The following is a 22,952-nucleotide window of genomic DNA, read 5'->3' as shown; positions in this document are numbered from 1 at the left end:
ACTTTATTTGTCTAGTTTTGTTCTTTTCTCAAATGCAAGGAATTTTAATTTTTAATGCTAAAAAGCTGATTTTTGAAGTATATTTTTTAATTTTGAATGTTTGCTTATATTTAAATAGGACTGAATAGCCCATTATAATTCAATTTAATTACAATGTGGATAATTTCTACTTTCCATACACATTTAAAGTTTAAAGTATGCTTATTAAATTAAAGTGGCCATTATTTTTATATAAAGTACATTATTTCAAAACATGAGACTTACATGATTGATACTTCAAATAATCTTTCATTTGGATGCTTTATGTAGAGAAATGGTGCTCTTCTTCAAAAAAGGATGAATTTTATTGTTATTTCACACAAAGAAAAGCTGAAATGTTATAAAATAAAAAGCTTATAAGATAAGCCAAATCATTATTGGTGTGAGTGGATAGTGATAAATGAAAACTATTTTTCTTTTTCTTCTACCAAAGCTTAGACTCATTATTTGGGGAAAAAATGCAGAACAAAATGAACTGAGAAGATTCAAAATAATGAATGCAGCAGAGAAAGCCAGTCACAATTTCTTATTGTCCTTTCCATACAAAGGAAGAATAGCAAGAAATGAAAGAAATTGTCAAAAGTCAATTACACATTTAACAGATAAAAGAAAATATGAATTTTAAAAACAGGGAAATTATTGACAAGAGATATTATTGAATTAAACAGAATTTACATTTGACATTCCTGTTTTAGAAAGCTTAGATGGAACCAATATATTTCAGTTGCTAGAAATAATGTTATAAATTCTTTATAACAATGTAGAAAAAAAGAGGATATACACATGACCTAAGAAGGTATGGGAAACATCTACAAGTAACTATGGTAGACAGGTTAAAAATCTCAGGCTATAATGAAAATATCAGACAGAATGTTAACTGTCTGCTCAGATAATTCGAACAGAGTGGGCATACGTAGGATAAACATGTGTAAGAAAGCACAGATTACAGAATCTAACAAATGCAAAGATTATAGAGGGGGCCTTATGGCAACACACAAATTCATGTTTAAGGTCATGGACCCCAGCACTATAAGGTCTGTGTCACAATTCTACCACTAAGCTGTTGTTGTGGCTACTGGATAACGAGTTAGCTTCAGTTTCCTCATTTAAACCAAGAAAATAACAACATTACCTACTAAACAGGATTACTTTGAAGGCTTATGAGCTTAATTCTTTAAATAGTACCTGGAATTCAATAACCAATGAGGAAATTTTAGTTCTTCATTTTAGTTATCTTCATTTATCTTCTGTTAGAACTATTTTTAATATAATTTTATTTCAAGGTTAAATCAGATGAGAGATTATATGTTGCATAGACTCTAAAAGAATCGTGTACATGGCACTTAAGATAATTTGCTTATTTTGCTAGTATGTGTTGAAAGAGTAAGCATGTTCTCCCATAGACTTACTCAGGACACTGACATAAACACTCAGTACACTGACTCCACTGTACCTATAATGATAATCTGATTGTTCTTGATTATTTCATAAGACATTTGAATAAAGAAAGAGCTAAGATTTGATGAGCTGTACATCTGATTCTGTAGGACAGTAGGTTCTATTTTCTAAGACACTGTTATACCAAAGCAGTAATGACATGTTAGTGAAATAAACCCCCACTGAAATGCAGGCTAATTGAAGATCCTTAACCAAACATTTCAAAACTTTCAGATAAATAGGTATATTTCTGTTTTCAAAAGATATTATGAGGCTGGTAATGAAAAAAATATCCTAAGAAATTCTCTACTACTTCAAGACTCAGGATGAGTTTTACAGAAAGCTCTTCAAGGAAAGTAATCATTATTGTTGTTGAAACTACTCTAATTCTCATTCTCTCTCTCTCTCCTCTTTTCTCATCTCTCCCTATCACGCATACACATACACACACCTACATGTTTGGACCTATGTTTATATACTCAAGTCAGAAGGAGGGACAAAAGAAATAGAACTTCTAAGTGAAGAAGAGAATATTAGCTCAATAACATGCAGGCAATGTCCGTGAGCTTTCATGTTCACTAGCTTCTTGCCAGAATATGGAAGTTGGGAAGACAAAGAAGGCACAGTTTTGGATAACTTGCATGGGGAAACCGGAGAGAGAAAGGGAATTTTGTTCCTTCAGCAATCTCTCTGGTTTTCTGAGTACTCTTCGCATGTATACCTTGGAATAAAAGTGGCTCTTTAAAGATAGAGGATCGACTGGAAGAAAGACAAAATTCAGATACCATCATTCTTTCTTTCCCTTCTCTAGGCCAAGAAAGCACTAAACTAGTTGAAAGATATATGGAAAATGAGAAAAGAAAAGATAGAAAAGAAAGAAGATCCTGGCAGGTGAACACACAGAGTATTTTGAAAGTAGAGTGAAGTTTGGAGAGAGAGTGTCTAGGCTTTTCATTTAAAAAACATGGAAAGCGTTGCCCCAAACTACTAATGTCTCTTAAATCAGGTTTCAGAATTACATATTGGAAGAGCTAGAATAAGAGAGCAGGTCTCCAGATTTACAATTGGTAATTTATTCATAATGCTTCCTTAATGAACTTACTAAGATCCCAAAGCTGTTTCTTTTTTTGTGGCATACATCAATTTTTATTTTATGTATTTTAATTTTATTTGAAACTATCACTTTTTTTAGTTTATTGGTACATTTTAGGTATAAGTACAGTTGCATTCATTATTGGGATCTTGTACCTTTACATGACAGGTCTTGGTTCTCATTTTTTCCCCTTGTCCCTGCCCTCCCTTCACCCCCTCCTCCCCTCCCCATTTACAAACACTTTATTTCCATTTTTTCATTTTCTCATATTTTTTTCTTTTCCCTCATTACCTTTCCCCTACCCTTCCCATTTTTCCTACACCTTTAGCCCTTTTCTTCCTATTTCACATTGTCAATTATATCATTAGGATCTTATGTACCAAAGCTGTTTTGACTATTTGTTGTGTTGCTCCTGAATACATCTGCAGGTAGACCAGAGAAAGTGTACAGGTAAGAGGAATTCAACTGGCTCTGGAATTTAGCAAGAAATACTGAGTCCAGGAGTTGAATACACTATCACCCCACAGGTAAGCAGAGGGGAAGAAATTTCAAAATATTTCTTCATTTCATATTATTATACTATATGTCAACTACTGTGCTCGTCTGCAAAGAGAATGTATAAACATGCAGAGGATTTATTTTGTTTCCAGCTTCCAAGGCAATCCAGTCAAATGGAGAATTGAACTTCACAAAAGAGAAATTATACTACAAATGTATAATAAACATGATGAAATATCTTTTCAACCCCTCTTTTTAATATCCTCCAGCAATTTTTATCTTCTTATCAACCCAAAATATAACTACAGTCTCAATACACCTACTGTATATTTTTTATGTTCAATTTAGCCCCACATTGTAGTTGATTTATCGGTTTGTACAGTTGTCTTGCAACACCAGTTTCAACAGCTCAGATGTTGAACCATTTGATTTGTCTAAAATGAATGTTATTTTATATAAAAAAACTAATATTTAGCAGACCCAGACTAGTACAAAAATGCTACAAACAAATACAGACCAGTGTTGACTTTACAGTAAAAGTTTATAAAGAAGAGCTGCGTGACGCCAACAACAAACAAAAAATGAGGAACAGAGAGTTGCTCAAGACTTTCAAACTGAAAAAATTCAGGTGTTTCTAATTGTTCAAGATTGCTGACATTAAAAATGCATTTGAGCCCATGAACAAAAGATATATATTTTCTAATATCTTTCCAGAAACATATGACTCAGCCTTGCTTATGCATTAGCATTTATAACACAATAGTTAGAAACTAAATGACTTTTTTTTAATCACTTACTTGATTCTAATAGATTATGGCCTCTCTTGGAGCTGCTGAAACTATGAACATTGACTCTATGCAAACACACATGGAAGCAAATAGACATGCAGATAATGCCAAACCCACAAGAGCAATATCTCAAAGAACCAACTCAGAAGTATGTAAAACTCTAAAGTAATCTGACATCCTTCACTAATTTTATTAGATCCTTCAAAGTAAGCCTGGAACAAAATCAATTTCCCCTAATTTTTCAGGCCAGAACTAGCTGAGAATGGTCTGTGAGGTGTGGAAAACTTCAGACTAAAATAAATGATGTAGGTCTATAAATAAGCATTTGTTTGTATTAAAAAACATTTATGTAACGAATGAAGTACCAACATGAAAAACTTTAACGTAGGGAAGTACAGCACACTTTGAAATAATACAACTCTAAATGTAAGAAAAAAATGTATTCCAGGAAAAAGCATTTTAAATAAAAAGCATAGTTAAGCGTCTCTTTTTACAGGTATTCCTTAGATTAAGCCAAATTGCTCTTCTGCTTTTTGGACAGAGAATTACCATTGAAAAGCAATTTGAAATGATTGAATACATATACAAACACAAGTATACACTAAACAGTACATGCGACTCAACAATCAAAAAGTCCTCCAATTGTAATATTCCTTCCAATTTTCTACTTTTTAAATGTTACTTATAAAGGTTGTTTATATTTCCACAAATTATGATATAATGATGTATACCTTGCCATAAAGAGACCTTTATAAAATATATATCCATGTTACTGCATTGACTTAGAACAATAAATTTAAAAATTTATCCTGTAAATCATGTTAATATGATAATGAAGTAATTTGAATAAAAAAACAGCAGAACTATGCCACCTTAGGTATTTTAAGTCCAGAATATATGAATTATGTGCAAATTAAAAATTAAGGGCAATAATACTGTTATAAACAAATTTAACTTTAAGGTCAAACATTTTACTACATTTGCATTTTTTTTAAATTATTTTAACAATTTTTGCTCTTTGTCAATTCTCCTAAGCAATTTCAACAATTAAAAAGAAAACAAACTTGGAGAACAAAGAAAATGACTTACACACAAGACAATATAATTTCACTTGGGAATTTAGTGTTCAGACTGGAAAACATTTTAATAGCTTTTCTAATTAAAACTCACCATCATAAAATATTAACCACTAAATTTAATTTCCTACAAAGTATACTGTTTTACATCATTTTTATTAAAACATGTTTCATAGAATTTTTCCAATTAAATTAAATAGTGAATAGTAATTGCTTTTACTGGTGGTTTATATGCCTTAATAATTACATTCTATTCAACAAAATTAGAGGCAATGTTTGCCAGAAGCATTTTTTACTAAAATTTTATCCACATACACACTGGACAGTAAAAGAAAATTGCCTGGAATGTATTGTGTGTGTGTGTGTGTGTGTGTGTGTGTGTGTGTGTGCCTGTGTATGCTTTTAAATTAGATACAGTGTGAATAGTGTCCATATAAATGATTGAAAACAGACTGAAAATTTCTTAGCTCAATCAGGGGGCATTTTAAAAAAGATTACTGAAGAACTAATGTACATGACAATTGTATTCACAAAAAAAGAGCTACTGAAAGCCAAAAATCCTTGCAAATTAACTCTCATTCAGAAGGTAACTCAAAGGGGTCTGGGCAATATATCCTTTGAACATGAAGGGTATCCACATGATTTTACCCTTCAGATTGCTGCCTTTTTGATATTCCAAAGTGTTGGGTGGAAGGTGAGAAGTATCTTAAAAATACAGTATGTATCATTGCTCTCATACTTTTATCCCACATGATAGCCTTGGTCATCTCATCTAAAATGAATCCTAGGCACTTGTGTATTAAAATAAAGTCCTATTGTACTAAATTCCTAGTTTATTGTGTAATCTAAATTAAGATAGGAAAAAAACTGAAACTCTCACTACCATATCTCCTTCCCACTTATTTGACTCACAAGCAGATGTTGTATTTTTAATTTATTAGCTTATGCACCCCCACTGGACTATCGCCATTTTACAAGTATACAAGTCAAGAAGTAAAGGAGGGAAAGGAAAAAAAAATATGAGAAAAGGAAAAAATGGAAACGAAGTCTTTGCAAATAGGGAGAGGTGGAAGGGTTGAAGATGGGGAGGGGAATGGGGGAAAAAAGAACCAAGGTACATCATGTAAAGGTACAAACTCCCAAGGACTAATTCATCATATTGTATACCTAAAAATGTACCAATAAATTTAATGAATAACAGAAGATATGCATAATCTACATGTGTTCATCATTGTTATCTAAAACAAATGCATCGCAATTTCAAAAGCATTTGCTTTCATATCTTTAATGTCCTACTGTAAGTTATTTTAGAGATTGAAATATTAAGTCGAATCATATTAAATTACCATATTTCATTGATTCAGTCACATAGGTCACGTTTATGTTTGTAACTCCAATACCTAACTTATTCTAGGATTCAATGCATGTTTGTTGAATGAAAAAGGAAATATTGGACCTCTCACCACTTTACACTTATCCTAAGTACACCTAAAGATCCAGGAAGTTACCTTTTAAAATTATATTTCTGTTGTAGAGGGGCAAAATATTCTGTATATCTATTAAATTCATATGTTCAAGGGTATCATTCAGCTCTATTGACTTTTTGTTTAGTCCATCTGTCTCTTTGTGAAAATGTGGTGTTAAAATCCCCTGCTGTGATTAATGTTTATCTGATCTTTTAATTTCAGCTGTTTTTTGTTTTATGAAGATGCTCCAGTATTCAGTGGATACATATTATCAATATTATCTCTTCTTGTTAGATTGTTCCTTTAACTAATATGTTCGTAGTGACCTTGTCTCTTGTAATTGTTTTAATTTGAAGTTTCCATGTCTGATATTAGTAGTGACACATCTGCTTGTTTTCCGGGTTTTAATGCATGAAATGTTGTTTTCCACACTTTAATTTTAAAGTTTATGAATGTATTTTTAATTAGATGGGTTTCTTGAATTCAACAAATTCTTGGATTATTTTTTGATCCAGTCTGTAGTCTGTCTTTTTTTTGTTCCAAGGATAAAACTCAGGACCTTGTGCTTGCCAGGCAGGCAGCAACACCTCTGAGCTAAATCCCTGGCTGTAGTCTTTGTCTTTTGATTGGAGAGTTGAGGCCATTAACATTGATAGATATTGCTGAAATGTGTTGGTTATTTACTACCATTGTCTTCCTAATCTATTGGAATATAGTTTGTTTCTTTTCCTGATGATTTTTGTCATTGTTTATCCACTGACCTCATTAATTTCCTCTGTGCTTTTAGGAATGTCTAATCCTATCTTTGTGTTGAGAATATTCTTGAGTATTTTTTGTAGGGCTGGTCTTTTTTCATGGAAACAACTTATTGCTCCATCTTTTTTTTTTTTTTTTTTTTTTTTTTTTTTTGTACCTGGGATCGAATTCGGGTCCTTGCACTTTCTCCATCTATTTTGAAGGATAGCCTTGCTGGATAAATTAATGTAGTTTGGAAATTAGTTGCTGTTAGGGCTTGAAATACTTCACTCCAAGTTTTTCTGGCCTTTTGGCTTTGTATTGAGAAGTATGTGATTCTAATTGGATTACTTGTACATCTAATTTTTTGTATTTCTGTGGATGCCTTTAAAATTCTAGATTTTTTTGCTGAATATCTGTGAATTTAATGACTATATGCTTGGGTGACTTCCCCAACTGTTATCATATAAGTATAATTTACTTTTATTTTAATTTTTTCTTTGATAGTTTTTGTAAGCATGTTGGTAAATACATATATGCAGTCTTCTCACTTTTTCCTGACCTGATTAGCCTTAGTTTGGGGTTTTGGTTTGTTTTGTTTTGGGGGGTTTTTGTTTGTTTGTTTGTTTGTTTTTGTTATCTAGTAGCTGCTGGGTAGTTTTACCTTGTTCTCTTGTTTTCTTTTTGTTTTCTTTGAGATCGTTATTGTAATTTACTATTTTGTCCTTAATATCAGATCTTCACATTAGTCATTTCTGAAATGTATAAATTTTACACTGATTTTATTTCATTATTTCTGTGTGACATCTTTTAGAGGATTCTTTATTCTTATTGAATCTCTTGTTCACGTTTTGAACTGTCTTGGTTAGCTTACCCACTTTTTTCTACCTACATCCCTGAAATTCACCATGGGCATATTGAGGGTCATTGTCGTAAACTTCTGGCTCATTTCTTCTTTAAATGCATCTATTCTCTTTATTCCTTCTATGAACTTTTCATAGATTTCTGCTATTTGGTATAGAGGATACTTGTCTTACAAATTCAATGCATACATGAAAGCTGGTTGTAACTTAAGTTAGCTGTAAGTCAAGACTATTTTTCTCATGAGAAATAATGGAAATACCCATAATGTATTCTGAACCTCCCAAAGCACTCCTTAACTAACTTTTTCATAATAAAAAGGTTAACGTGCATAATTTACCAGAAGTACCAATAATTTTCCTAGTGTAGTCATCAATAATTTATAGAATGTATTCACCAAAAAATTATAAAATATGCCTAGTTCACCAGAAACAATAATTCATACTGTACATCTTTGGCTTCCAGGGAGGGAATGTGAAATGGAAGGTGGTTATTGTTTGGAAGGAGAGTTCCCTTCCACAAGAGCATCAGGAATCTAGTACCTTTCTCTCCTTAGGAGAAGCTGTAGCCCACTAGGACTTGCTTCTACCTCACTACATCTTAACATTTTCAGAACTAAAATCTTTTCTAAGGTTGTGTATTTGTCTTTTCTTTAATACTGTTCTGTAGTATGACATGACATTATAATTAAGTGAATGGAACAATTCGCTTTTTCTCTGTCTGGGTGGGCCCTCTCTAAAATGTTTATAGCTCTGCCCATTTTTCAAGATTTCCTTTATTTCAGAAAAAGAACTTTGCGGCAGTGATTATTGACACTCCCCCTCCTCTTCAGAAAGCGCCTCAGCTGTCATTCTTCATTGCTCAGCCAGAGGTTTCTGAAGTTCCTCTGTAGACAATTCCTCTGAGTGTTGCTCAACATCACCACTGTCTGCCTGCAAGCCTATGGACATTGGTATAGTGACGGTGTCATCAACTACGGGGTCAATTTAAGGCTCAGGCTTCTCTACACAGCCTTCAAAATCTTTCCTATATAATTTTAGGCCACATTTTCTTCCAGTCCGACCTCAGTGTCCTTAGAGAGACATTGGTCCAAGATTTCTCAACCCCACACAGGAAAGGATGTTGTAATTTTCCTTCCAGAACTCTTTAAGAGTTAAATCTGTATCTGAAACAATCTGAAAGCACTTCAGGAGCAATTCCGTGGTGTATAGCTTCTTAAGGTTAGCTATAACTTGCAGGTCCATTGGCTACAGTAGAAGAATTGCATTAGGTGGGAGGAACTCAACTGAGAGCCATGGAATTATTCAGCCAATTCTTCTTCCAAATCTCATGGGTGAGCAAAGCATTGCAAATAATGAGGACAGCCTTGAGTGGTAAACCTTTGTCCTATAGATATTTCTTAACAGTGGGGCACAAAGTCCCTCCCTCCCACTCAAGAAAAAAGCTTTCTTGTTACCCAGGCTTTTGCATTAGATCTCCATATGACCCCAAGCTTATTCTTCATAACTTTATATTTTCTGGATGTTCTCAGGGTCTCAGGGTGATAAACCAAGAGAGGCTTTATCTTAAGGTCACCACTCACATTGGCACATAGCATTAAGGTTAGCCTATCTTTCATAGGCTTGTGGTCTGGTATTTTCTTCTCTGCCAGGGTAATGTATATTCTCCTGGGCATTTTCTTCCAGAAAAGGCTAGTTTCATCACAATTGAATATTTGATGAGAGCAAAAGCCATTTATCTGTGTCATTGTTTGAAGTGGTGTATGCAATTTTCAGCAGCCCTTTTATCAGCACTGGCTGCTTCACCATGACTAGTTATGCTAGGAACCCCTCTGCTGGGTTGCAGGTGGTATTTCAAAGTCTTACTAAGCTCAAATTCTTGGGTTAGAAACTGTCTCTATACTCCCTGAGTGTAATGGTGTATTTGATCAACAAGTTCACTAGCAGTTAATTGTCCTATGAGCCAGGGTTATTTCTAAGGCATCAGTTCAACAACAGGGGTAACAGACTAATCTGTTGCAGCAGAATCTATCAGGGCTAGTTGAGAAATTATATATAATAAGACATGATATACAATAAGAAATTATATATAATAATTATTACAATAAGAAATTATATACAATTATATTATATACCATATACAAAAGGGGTGCCCCTTTAGTCTAGAGAAGAAATCCACGAGTATAGTGTATTATAACCACCACCCCTACAACAGAGTACACATTGTTTTCAGCAGCACATGGTACTTTTTCTAAAAGAGATCACATGCAAGTCCACAAAGTCTGTTTAACAAATATAAAAGAATTGAAATCATCCCATGCAAACTATCTGACCACTGTCAGATAAAATTTTGAAAAGGCAAAGGTCCTGGAAAATTAGTAACATACTCCTAAATAAATAATAGAGGGCTGTAGATTTAGCTCATTGGAGCCATATCTGCCTCACTAACTCAAGGTCCTAAGTTCCATCCCAGGTCCTGGGGGGCAGTGCGGAACAATGGGTCACAGAAGAAATCAAAGAAGAAATTTAAAAATTTCTGGAAGTTAAAGACAATGATTCTACAACACAACAAAACCTCTGGGAAACTATGAAAGTAGTTTTAAGGGGAAAATTCATTGCAATCACTGTTCACATTAGGAAAACAGCAAGAGCATATTAGATAACCCTATGAGAAATCTTCAGATATGTGAAAAACAACAGCAAAAAGCCCCACACAAAAACTAAAGTGAGAAATTATAAAGATGAGAGCAGAAATTAATGAGATTGTGACTAAAAAAAAAAAAAACCTATGAAACCAATCAACAAAGTGAAGAGCTGGCTCTTCAAAAGAATAAATAGACAATCCCTCAGCAAAACTCATTGAGAAAATGAGAAAAGACTCATACATATGCAATAAGAAATGATAAAGGTGAATTCACAACAGACACTGTAGAAATCCAGAAGATAGTAACTTCTTTGAAAAACTATATTCCAACAAATTAGCAATTTTTAAAGAAATGGAGAGATTCCTAGACACATACAAACTACCAAAGCTAACCCAAAGAGACATAAATATACTTAACAACCCAATCGCAAGCAATTAAATTGATTCAGAAATAAATAATGTACCAACTAAAAAAAGATTCATGGCTGAATTCTACAAAACCTTTAAAGATGTTATATTACCAATACTCCATAAGCTGTTCAAATTGGAAGGGATGTAGTGCTCCCTAATTCATTCATGGAACCCTGATCTCAAAGACATAAAAGACAAAACTAAAAAAGGGACTATAGGCCAATCTCTTTAATGAACATAAGTGCAAAAATCCTCAACAAGTTATTATCAAACAGAATTGGCATATTATTTTAAAAAACTGATAGACCATCATCAATTAGGTTTCATCCCACAGATTCAAGGATGGTTCAAGATATGTAACTTAATAAATAAAATACATCACCTAAACAGGAGCAAGGTCAAAAGTTCGCATGCTTATATCTATGGAAGCAGAAAAGTCTTTTAACAAAATCCAACAATGCTTCATGATAAAAACTCTGAAGAACACAAGTATAGACAGACCATACCTGAATATGATAAAGGCTATCTATGACAAGCCATACTAAATAGCCAGCACCATACTAAACAGGGAAAAAAATTAAATCATTCCCCCTAAAATCAGAAACAAGACAAGGGTGTTCACTATCACCTTTGGTATTCATCATACTGTACTTGAAACATCTGCCAGAGAAATTAGGCAAGAGAAAGAAGTAAAAGGGTTACATATAGAAAAGGAAGAACTCAAATCAGCACTATTGGCAAGATGACACGATACACTACATGGAAGACCCAAAGAACTCCACTAAGAAACTCATAGAATTAATAACCAATTTCAGCAAAGTAGTAGGATACAAGATCAACACACAGAAATCATTAGCATTTGTGTATACCAACAATGAATTAGATGAGAACGAAATTATGAAAACTATACAATGTTCAGTTATTTCAAGAAAAATGAAACACTTCGGAATTAATCTAATCAAAGAAGTGAAATACTTTTATAAAGAAAACTACACCTGAAAAGGAGATTGAGGAGGACTTCAGAGAATGGAAAGATGTCCCTTGCTTCTGCATCACCAGAATAAATATTGTGAAAATAGCCACACTACTAAAATTTTGTATACAGATTTAGTGCATTTTGAATCAAATTACCAATAGCATACCTTACAGATCTAGAAAAAAACAATCCAAGAATTCTCATAGAACCAGAAGAGACACTGAACAGCAAAACTAATTTGGGACAATAAGAGCAAAGTAGGTGGCATAGCAATACCAGGCTTCAAGATATACTACAAAGCAATAGCGATAAAAATGGCATGGTGCAGGAAAAGAAAAAACAAAACAAAACAGACACATGGATCGATGGAACAGAACTGAGGATACAGAAGCCTTACCAGACATATTCAGCTATTTGATCTTTGACAAAGGATCCAAAAGAATATGATGGAGGAAAGATAGCCTATTTGATAAATTGTGTTGGAAAAACTGGTTAGCTGTTTGTAGAAGAATGAAATGGACCCTTCTCTGTCATCATATACTAAATTAAAATCAGAATTGATCAAAGATGTAAGATTTAAAACAGAAACATTCAACCTAAAATAAAAAATAGGTAAAACAATTGAAGACAGGAGTAGGAAGGGATTTTCTAAAGAGAACATCTATCACACAAGAAATAGCAGCAAGAAACAACAGGTGGAACTATATTAGACTAAAAAGCTTCTGTAAAGCAGAAGATTCAGTCAGTAGAGTGAAGAGACAAACTACAGAGTGGGAAAAAAAACTGCCAACTGCTGCTCAGACAGAGGACTAATATCTAGAATATACAAAGAATTCAAAAAAGTAAAACACTTATAATTGAGGACCCAGTCAAAAAATGGGCTAGAGAAATGAACGGACACTTCACAGTGGAAGATATACAATGGCCAACAAATATATGGAAAAAATGTTCAACATCTCTGGTATTAGAAAAATGCAAATTAAAATGACATCTTTGGAAAGAATGGCAATTATTAGGAAATCAAACAATAACAAATGCTGACACGGGTATGGCAAAAGAGACTCTTCTCCATTGTTGGTAGGAATACAGAGCAGCACAACCATTATGGAAATCAATATGGAGATTTCTCAAAGAATTGAAATTATAAATCCCATATGACTCACTGTCCTTCTGCTAGGTATCCTGAAAGAGTTTAAGCGATCCTTGCATACCAATGTTTGGAGCAGCATAACTCGTAATAGCTAAATCCTAGAAGCAGCCTTTATACCCATCAACAGACAATCAGATAAACAAAATGTGGATCTGTATATAATGGAATAGTACTTGGCTATAAAAAATGACTAATTTGAAGCATTTGTAGGAAAATGGATGCACCTGGAAAACATAATTAATGTTGAATGAAATAAATCAGGCCCACAAGCTTGAATACTGTATAGTATCCCTCATTTGAGTGAGGCAAAATACAAATTAAAAAATGATAAAAGACAGACAGAAAGGGACAAAAAACCAGATCTCATCAAATAGGGAAATGGTCCAAGGGAACAAGGAGAGGTATATGGGGAAGGGAAGGGGAAATGAGAGGAATAAAGATTTGCCATGTACAGAACCCTAATAACCCCAACAATGTAAACATTATAAGCTATAAAACATACTAAGACAATTAGTAACAACAGATATGAAAAAGATGATTGGCAAACCAGAGCAGGAGGGGACAGGGGAGGGAAGGGGATACAAAAACAAGTTCTAATATGAACATGTAACCACTCCTATACAGATTGTAAACTGTATGTGTTACAAACGTATACTAGGAAAATAAAATAAAATTTTTTCTCTGAATGGGACATTTACCTCCTTTTGGATGACTCAACCCATGAAATATGCTTCCCATTTTGGATAAATTGTATATGACGTACATCTTGGGGAGAAGCAAAGACTTAAAATTTATGCTATAGATGCCATAGGGATAAAAGAAAATCTTCATTATAGAAAATTGGAAAATGAAAAAATATTTCACATAGAAATAGTTCTTAAGTGGTTTCTTAATAACATATTTAGGGACAGTGTTCTTTATTATAATTACTACTTGGGAAAGTAAATGTATTAGAATAATATGTTTTCATGCCAAATATCTATTCATCCCTGGTAGCAGGAATCCCATTCTGGGTTCTGTATAGAGATATTTGTTCCAGTCGCTTGTTTTAGTCTAACGAGGCCTTAAAAGACCAACAGGCAACAGTGAGTTTCATCTTTTCCCAAAGGACATTTGAATATAGGAAAACTTTCTACATTTTGGAAATTGTGTTCTGATCTTTGACATCAAAAGCTGCAATATTTTATAGGTAAATTGTGGTTTTACTCGAAAGTAATCAATTCAAATAACTGAATGTAGAATATTAGCCTATTACTTCATTAACTTGGAATATATTTATACTATATATTGTTTAATGAAACAATTGCTATTTAATTTTTATTAAACTGATATTTCTAGTTTTAAATTGGCCATTCTTAGTGGTGAAGTAATACCTAAAGGTATTCAAAATTTTTATAGTTAACCATGGTTGTGTAAAATCAAAAAAATTATATATGTGTATGCTCTAGTTAGTATTAGTGACATGTGAGCCATTAAATTGTAATTCAATTTTTTTATCAAAAATAACCTGACCAACTGAAGCATACCAGAACATTTTTATAATGCAAATATTATGAGAAGAGAGAGATTTGCAAATTCTGGCAAATGAACTATCCATTTTTATGAGAACAGAATCACGAAGTACACCCTTGAATGAAAAATGTGCCTAGAATACATATTTTTAAAAGTCTATAATGGGTAGAATTTGAAGTGAATGTTGAAGAATCATCTCCTAAAGAGAATTCAATTCACATATCCTTCTCCCTTGCCAGCTGTTTATAGACATCACCATATTGATTTACTTGGCACACAGGGCTGGGGATTTAGCTCAGTGGTTCCACCACTTGTCTTGCAAGCCCAAGGTCCTGATTTCGATCACCAGTACCCCCCCAAAAAAAGCTTCATACTTGGCACAAAGATGCTGTTAATACTTATTTATTAATGTGTAAACTAATAACAGCTTCAATAATGAAGTATAGTCATGAGGTGCATAATATTTTAGTACATGGCAGACCACCTATATGATGGTAATCGCTAAGTCTATATTGCTTAGTGATATCATAGTTGTCTCAGTTTGTGTTAAGCAACAATAGGCACATAATGATGCAATCATCTAAAATGCATTTCTCAGAATATATCCTCTTATGACTGCATCAAACTCTGCAAAATCAAAATAAACAAAAATTATGTTTAAAAAAGCCTGTATATTACTCCATTGATTCAACTGACATCACTATCAAGGGGCATCGATCATGCTCACCCACAAGCACTATAATATACAATGTCACAAGCAAATATCAATAAAGTTTGAGTCTTAAGGAAAGCATATATTTTCCTACTGTAATCTCTTACTTTCAAAGCTGATTAAACTGATGTTCAGAGAATTTAAAGGTATGTCTCAATTCCTACTTATAATTTAAAAATAAATCTTTTGCTGATACTAATAATCTCTTTCAGTTCAAAAAAGCAAAAATATTCTCTGAAAAATATTATCTGAAAAAAAAGTTTACAATACAATAGTAACGGAGAAAAGCAACTAAATCGGATCTTAGAAAATTGTATCCTCCCCAAAACGAAGTCAAAGGTTTATTTTGAATTGAAATTTTAAGTCTGTTACTATATTTGACACTTTTCTTTTGTCAGATTCCTTGAGACAGTAAGTAACAAATAGATGAGCTGTTGTTAGAACATAAACATTCATGATAAAGTAAATAATTGATTAAGAGAAGGGAATATTGTTTTGAGCTGGTCCATACTACCACAAAGTTTTGGGAAGTGAGATCTACAACCAAATTTTCTTCACAACAAGCTCCTTATACTCCATGATACTTTGAAAGATCACATGCTTCTATGAGTAAATCAAATATATATACAAGATTTAAGTGATTTTTTAACCAAAACACAATTTCACATCTATTAAAAATTATACAGTTTAATATTTTCCTCTAAACCAAAAATGATGACAAAATGCTTCTTATCTGAAGATAAGAATGTCTATGTGTCATCATCTTTATGTTTTTACTGGGTTAAGGAAGCAATGTGAAGTTAAAATACGTCAAACAAGCTAAATATCATACATCAATCTTGTAACATTCTTCTCATTATAAATTTTTCATTCTGGGTTATATCTTATTGACCTTTACCTAATTATCCAGCCCAAGGCAAGGGATTCTCCTTTTTTCTCCCCCTTTTTCCCACTATGTAAAGTATCCTTTGGTATTTGATGATTAGACTGTGAATCTTTCATCAGAATGGTGAAATAAAAAATGAGAACATGTTTTATTTCCTTACCTTATTATATGGTACCCAATAAAGACATTATATATAATTGTGTCATAATTTAGTTGTGTGAAAAACTTTAAAAAATCACAATCTTCTACTTAAATTTATTTAACTATCTTAAATCAATCGCCATTGTTAGAGAAAATAGAACATTTAATGTAAATTTCAAAATTGTATTTTTTTCAAATTTTAAATGCATTAAAGTAGATGAAGCCAATTATTGAAATAGAAGTTTCTTCTACAGTTTTTCTAAAAACTTGGGAAACATCTGACTTACTTCAAAAAAGAAATTTACTACCCAGTAAATTTATTTAAAATAAAATAATGTTCCAGAGCTACACAATCTGAAACAAAAGCCATTGGTCACATGTGGTCAGGTCATTTAAATTTAAATTAACAATCTTTGAAATTGTATGGCATTAAATTAAAATAATTCCTCAGTCACACTAACCGAATTCTAAGCACCGAATAGACACTACGTGGATAGTGACTATCGTATTAGTCTAGTCACAGAATCTTTCCATCCTCAAAGGAAGTCAAATGGAAAGTGCTTCCTATCCTTTTTTCCAACTTCCACTTGTCTCTCCATCGCTCTCTTATAGTTCCATCCTGCTGGTTTATAGAAAAATTTTGCCCCCAGATATTTACAATGTCTGGAAAAACAACAGTTGTCACAACTCAGTGGTGTGATGTTATTTTCATGCAGCAGTGGAAGTCAGGGAGCTGCTGAATATCTTAAAATATAAAGGAATCCACTCCTCAAAAACAAACAAAACAAAGAATTATGAGTCAATAGTGTCAAAATTGAGAGATTGAGAAACCCTGGTCTATGTTACTCTGGATTGAGACCATATTTGGGATATTTGTCCAAAGTCAGATTTTTCCCATCACAAGTCCTTGACTTTTAACCACTCCCAAAGATTAATGCAAATCATCTACAAAAAGCAATACAACCTACCAACCTGGGCCTAGCACTCAATGTCCCTACTAATTTGGAAAAGATACATATAATCTAATAGTTTTATTACTACAGATTCTTACTTTTTAAAGTAGAATGGATTTTTCTCACATTGGTCAGATGAGCTACTTTTATTCCTTTAGATCACGTGTTAAATGAAGTCAAGGACTGTAATTTTTTTTCTTCCTTTTAACATTATATATACATCCCTTAGCTCTAAAAGAAAAGTATTGTGAGACAACTAAAGCAAGATCTAGAAAATATTATACAACAACTGCAAAATCATCTGAATATTTATATATTGTATGTGTGTACAGGGTAAAATAAGGATTATATAGCAGGTTGGCAAGATCAGTTACTTAGAGGAGTGCCATTATCAGTGAAAAGATGAAAAGAAATGAAGGAAATATGCAAAATTCATTTACAAATCATAATTATGATGTGTCATGGGTTATATTTAGATCGTCTCCCAAGAACCTCAGGTACTCAGAAGCAGTACTATTGGAAGGTGATTGGTTTATGTGTGCTTAAAGCTTACGTGCTTTTAGGAGGGGAAGCCTGGTCAGGAGTCAGGTACCTGAGGGTGTGGCTGGAAAGGCTTATCTTCTGGCTCCATCCTCTCTGCTCCCCTGTGGCCAGATGTTATGCTATGGAGCCAGGGGACTACAGATTGAAACCTACAAACTGTGAGTTGCACTTCTTTAACTTGTGGATGTTGGGTATTGTGTCACAGCAACAAGAAAAGTTGATTTAGGACATGGTGTAAAGTTCTAAGTTCATCATTTAAATAAGGGAGCATTTAAGCACTATCTCCAGTGAAGCAAATAAAAGAAAAAGGCAGAAGAAAGGTTCATTAATGTGGCATTTACATTCTAGAAGAGAAACAGCTAAGAAATTACCAAAATAATAGAAAAGAAATGTTAAAATAATAAAAATAACATAGTTGCGTACAACACTAAGTCCTTGAAAGAATATTAACAGAAGACAGGTAGCAATAGTCCTGAGTTCAGGAATGTTAAGGTCTAAAGAAGTAAATTTGGAACTCATATGGTTATGGATGGTATTAGACCAACATGATTTGATGTCATCTTGTAGGTAGTAGCCTAGCCATAGATAGACGTGATTCTATTCTGTAATTCTCCAACATGTATGGAATTAGGTAAAAATGAACTCACACAATTGGACTGAGAAAATGAGAAATGAAAGCCCACAAAGAACATAGGGTATGTTTTCCTTGAACATCAGTGTTGGGGGAGATGATGACTAACGATTTTCCAGTGAAGTAGCAACATGCAGCCTGTCGGTGCCCTTCTCAAGAAGGATGAAAACAGCCTATTAGAAGGAAGCCAAAGGGAGCTGAGGCAAGGAAGAGGAAATGAGAGGCCAACGCTTTCAGCGAGCTTCACTGTAAAGTGTACTGGAGGGTTGGTGCAGGTAAATGGGGTAGAGGGGCACCATGGAACCTACCACAGTTTGAATGATTTTGCCTCCAAATTTACATTGAAATTTAATTTTGAATACAACCATATTAAGAAGTGTGGCTTGTAGGAAGTGAGTGAGTCATGAGGACTCATGAATGGGGTTAGGCTCTCTGATAGAAGGGCGTGACAAAAGGAGTTTGCCCCTGTCTTTCCCCTTCCATCCCTTCCACCCTGAAACAGTGGTGTAAAATTTATCCTCCCTAAAGTACACAGCAACAAACTGCCACTCTGGAAGTAGACAGCTGGATCTCACCAGACATAGTCTGGTAGCACGTATATCTTGGACTTCCACCTTCTAGAATTACAAGAATAAATTCTAATGCTTCCAAAATTAATTGCTCCCAGTAGGATGGGGAGAACCTTTGGTGCTGGAGGAGAAATAACTGCAAGGAGAAAACTCAATGAGAAAAAGCAGGAAAAGATATCTAATATGTAAGGGAAGGGTTAGGCTAAGGTTGGAAAAAGAAATAACTAGATATATTTGTACTACCATTAATCCATCATGACAAAGTGCTTTCCCTTAAGAGTAATATTTGAAATTATTCCACTGCATATTATTAAAGTTAATACGTATTTTTATCACGTCTGTAGTCCCCAGCCAAAGTTACACAATTGACAATTCTTGTCAAGTAAACAAGAGTTTTCATGAAAATAGACATCTTCCTATTCTATATATTCTCCAAAATTATATATGCAAATAATTCAACTATATAACTGAATATTTTGTGTCATGATTCTAGTGTCACATAGAAACTGGCATTTAAAAATCCAATGAATGTTTACTTATGCTTTATTTATTTATTTACTTATTTACTTAATTTTGGGTTTTCTTGAGACAGGTTCTCACTATGTAGTTGAAACTGACCTGGAACTCACTATGTAGCCCAGGCTGGTCTCGAACTCACAGCAATCCTCTTGCCTCAGCCTCCCGAGTGCTGGGATTACAGTTGTGTCCCACCACGCCTGGCCTTTACTTATGCTTTTAAAGAGAATAGATAATTTAGATGTAAAAAAATTTATCTTTATCGAAAAATAAGCCTTTTTTATTACAATGACTATTGTACTGCATATCAAGGATGATATATGAATGTCAGTGATAACCAATGCACCCCTTCATTTCTCATAATTCATGCCAATAAAACATCTTTTAGAATCACCAAAAGCAAAAAACAGACAAGTCCCTTTTTTTGAGAATTTTTATGCTGAGATATAAAATATCTTCAGCCTTACTAATAAAAATGATGCAAAACCAACTAGAAATACTTCAATCTTTGACAACAAGCTTTTAATAAATAAGTGTCAGAGAAAACAAAGTAAGATAATTTCCCCATCTTCAGATACAGGACAATATTAAATAATTAAAAAGTTCTTAATTATAAAAATAATTAACTCATTTTGAGTAAAATCAACCAACTTTCTTCTATGTATAACCATTTTTATCCACACTTACCCAGATATGACATATTTACTTGCACACATAATTTGAAACTTACAGAAATAAAAATCTACAAAGATAGCTTTTTAATAAAAATATCAAGCCTAAAGTGTTAACCACCATACCTACTTTGTGTATCTTATTCAGCTTCTTTTTTTTTAATCAAAAATATTATATGATTTAGGAATCTTCAATGGACTCAGGAATAAGAAATCAATATCTTTCCTTTCCTTTAAACTGAATAAAACAGGTGAAAGATCACAGTAAACTATCTTCTTGTTCAGCAAAACTACTCGGTAAAAGTTTCCTTTAATATCTAGTCTTTCAGGTAAGAGAAAAATACCCAAGTGAATCTTTTAATTATCTTTAAACTCTTCAGTCAAAAAATGATGTCCCAAGAAACTGAAGCTAGAAAAACATTATAACAGAAACCTACACTGCATTGGTAAAACACATTTTAAATGCAGGGAGCAATAGATGGATATTCTTGGATTTTTATAAGAGACATCTTTTTATAAATCAGTCTAACACATTTTAGTTTGGAACCAAGTGCTTACATCTAAAAATAACAAAGTGGATGCCATCACCTGAGGACACAGGGGAAAAAAAAGTCCCCATAGCAAACAGATTTTAGAAAATGGACACAAGAGTTAAAAAGGTGGTTATTGTTTTAAGAGATTCTGACCTGTTGATGTTTTTTGTTATTTAGTTTATTTGTTTGTCTAACTGGTCAAGTATTTGAAGCGCTTACCATCTTGCTGGCCATGAAGAGTCTGGGGACTCTGCATTCTTTCCTCAAGATTGGAGCTAAGATCAGAGTTCACAGCTGACATTCGTGTTGAATCGCTCATATCAAATTCGTCACTTTCTATTGAACTTTCATCCTGAAAATGGTTTTAAAATATCATCAAGCATCATAAAGTATAACGTATTCAAATAATGACCACTTTATTTATGTAATCAACTAGAAGTTAGCCAGTAACTATGCCTTTACAGAACTCAGTAAATTACATTTAATGTTAATAGATGCTTAAAATAACAAACAAGGGAATAGTTTCTCCCTGCAAGGAATTTAAAAACTCCTAAATATTCAATGTATCCATACACATGTATATTTTAAAGATAAATAATACATTTGCAAACATACAGTATAGGAATTAACTTTTATAAGGAAATAATGGATTTTTTTCAGTAAGTACCTGCAAAAGTGCCATCCATAAAAACACGACAAGAGGGAAAAAAGTTTTGACTAAAAGCTAAGTGACATGATAAAATATTATAAACATAAAATCTTAGAATTCAAGACAAAAGCCTTCGTAAATATTTTTCACCAGAGTCACCTCCTTTGGAAAACTGATTTTGAACAAATGATGTGTGCTTCAGTAGATGGGAAGTTGTGGGGAGCTGGTGTTAAATGATTCATCAAAAGCATCAGGTTTGACATCATTTTTGTGAGTGTCTGATTTGAAAATCTAGCACTAATCATTAGCAGTGGCCAAAGAATGCTGATATTTATGTCATAATACTGCAGTTCATATTTGTTCCCTCTTTGCATCATCATCACAGCCAATGAACTAGGATTCACCCAACTTTACAAATGAAACTGAGGCACAGGCAAGTTCAATATTTGCCCCCCCCGACCCCCACTGGGATTCATGTGAAGTCAGTCACCCAGCTTTCTTTGAATAGGAAAAGTTACCTTGGTTTCAAAACATAATGTGTTAGTATCAACAAAGAAATTGCCAAGAAAGAAGAAATCACTATGGTTAAGGGATAGAAGCATTCTGATAGAGTAACCAATTAGCATGCTGACTCCGAGGTCAGCCCCAGGTGAGCTGGGTGTCCTTCCTTTACCAAAGCTCTGGCTGTATCTAAATTCATCAGAAAGGAAATGCCACCTGGGAGACCTCTGGGCCATCAACCACATAGATTTTTCCTGGTGACACTCTTTCTCTCAGTATATAACATACATTATGTTTTCTCCAATTCTGAATTCTAAGAAAAAATTTAAAAAATCTGTGATACATGAGAAAAAAATGAGAAAATCTAATGTGGACTTTAATGTTATCAATGGATGTATTATATACACCTACAGAAGACAGACACAGAGAGGTGGGTGTCAGAGACAAACTACAAATACTACAGAACATTCTCAGGAGCCAGACTTCCTGGATGCAGTGTTCTGCCACTTCTAGATGTTTTACCTTAAGCAAGATACCTAACCATTCAGTGCCTTGGTTTATTTTTCTGTACAATATGGATAATAATAGTGCCAATCTCATTGTGCTAAACAAGGATTGAAAGAGTTTAATGTATTTAGAGAGCCTAGGACAATGTCAGGTACATAAGCACAACATAGCTGCTTTGTATTGCTATGTAGAATATATAATAAATTTTACAATAGAATAAGATGCACAATTCTTGCATTAAATGAACATATACAATATATATCATATTACATAAATATATCCAATATGTGACCAATATATATTTCTAGACCAGCCTTGTGTGTTTTATACAAACATATTCTTAGTAAGTATCTCTCATGCATTCCACAGACAGCTGATTACATGTGGTCTAGTAAAATTGTTTCTGTGGTACTCCTACACTTGCAAAACACACACACACACACACACACACACAT

General features: G+C 33.4%; 1 protein-coding gene across 4 annotated transcripts in view; it reads right to left on the bottom strand.

The window, feature by feature from the left end:
- Nol4 (nucleolar protein 4) overlaps positions 1–22,952 on the bottom strand; it is a 318,444-nt gene that overhangs the window by 192,566 nt on the left and 102,926 nt on the right. For all 4 annotated transcript variants that reach the window (XM_010638080.3, XM_010638082.3, XM_010638081.3 and 1 more), the window contains one exon: positions 21,060–21,192. In XM_010638080.3, coding sequence (XP_010636382.1) covers positions 21,060–21,192 — 133 coding nt within the window. The remainder of the gene's footprint in view (positions 1–21,059; positions 21,193–22,952) is intronic.

This window comes from Fukomys damarensis, unplaced genomic scaffold (assembly GCF_012274545.1).
Source record: "Fukomys damarensis isolate Sample0158 unplaced genomic scaffold, DMR_v1.0_HiC HiC_scaffold_30, whole genome shotgun sequence".
In the NCBI taxonomy this organism is placed as follows: domain Eukaryota; kingdom Metazoa; phylum Chordata; class Mammalia; order Rodentia; family Bathyergidae; genus Fukomys; species Fukomys damarensis.
This window is presented reverse-complemented; position numbering and strand designations above follow the sequence as displayed.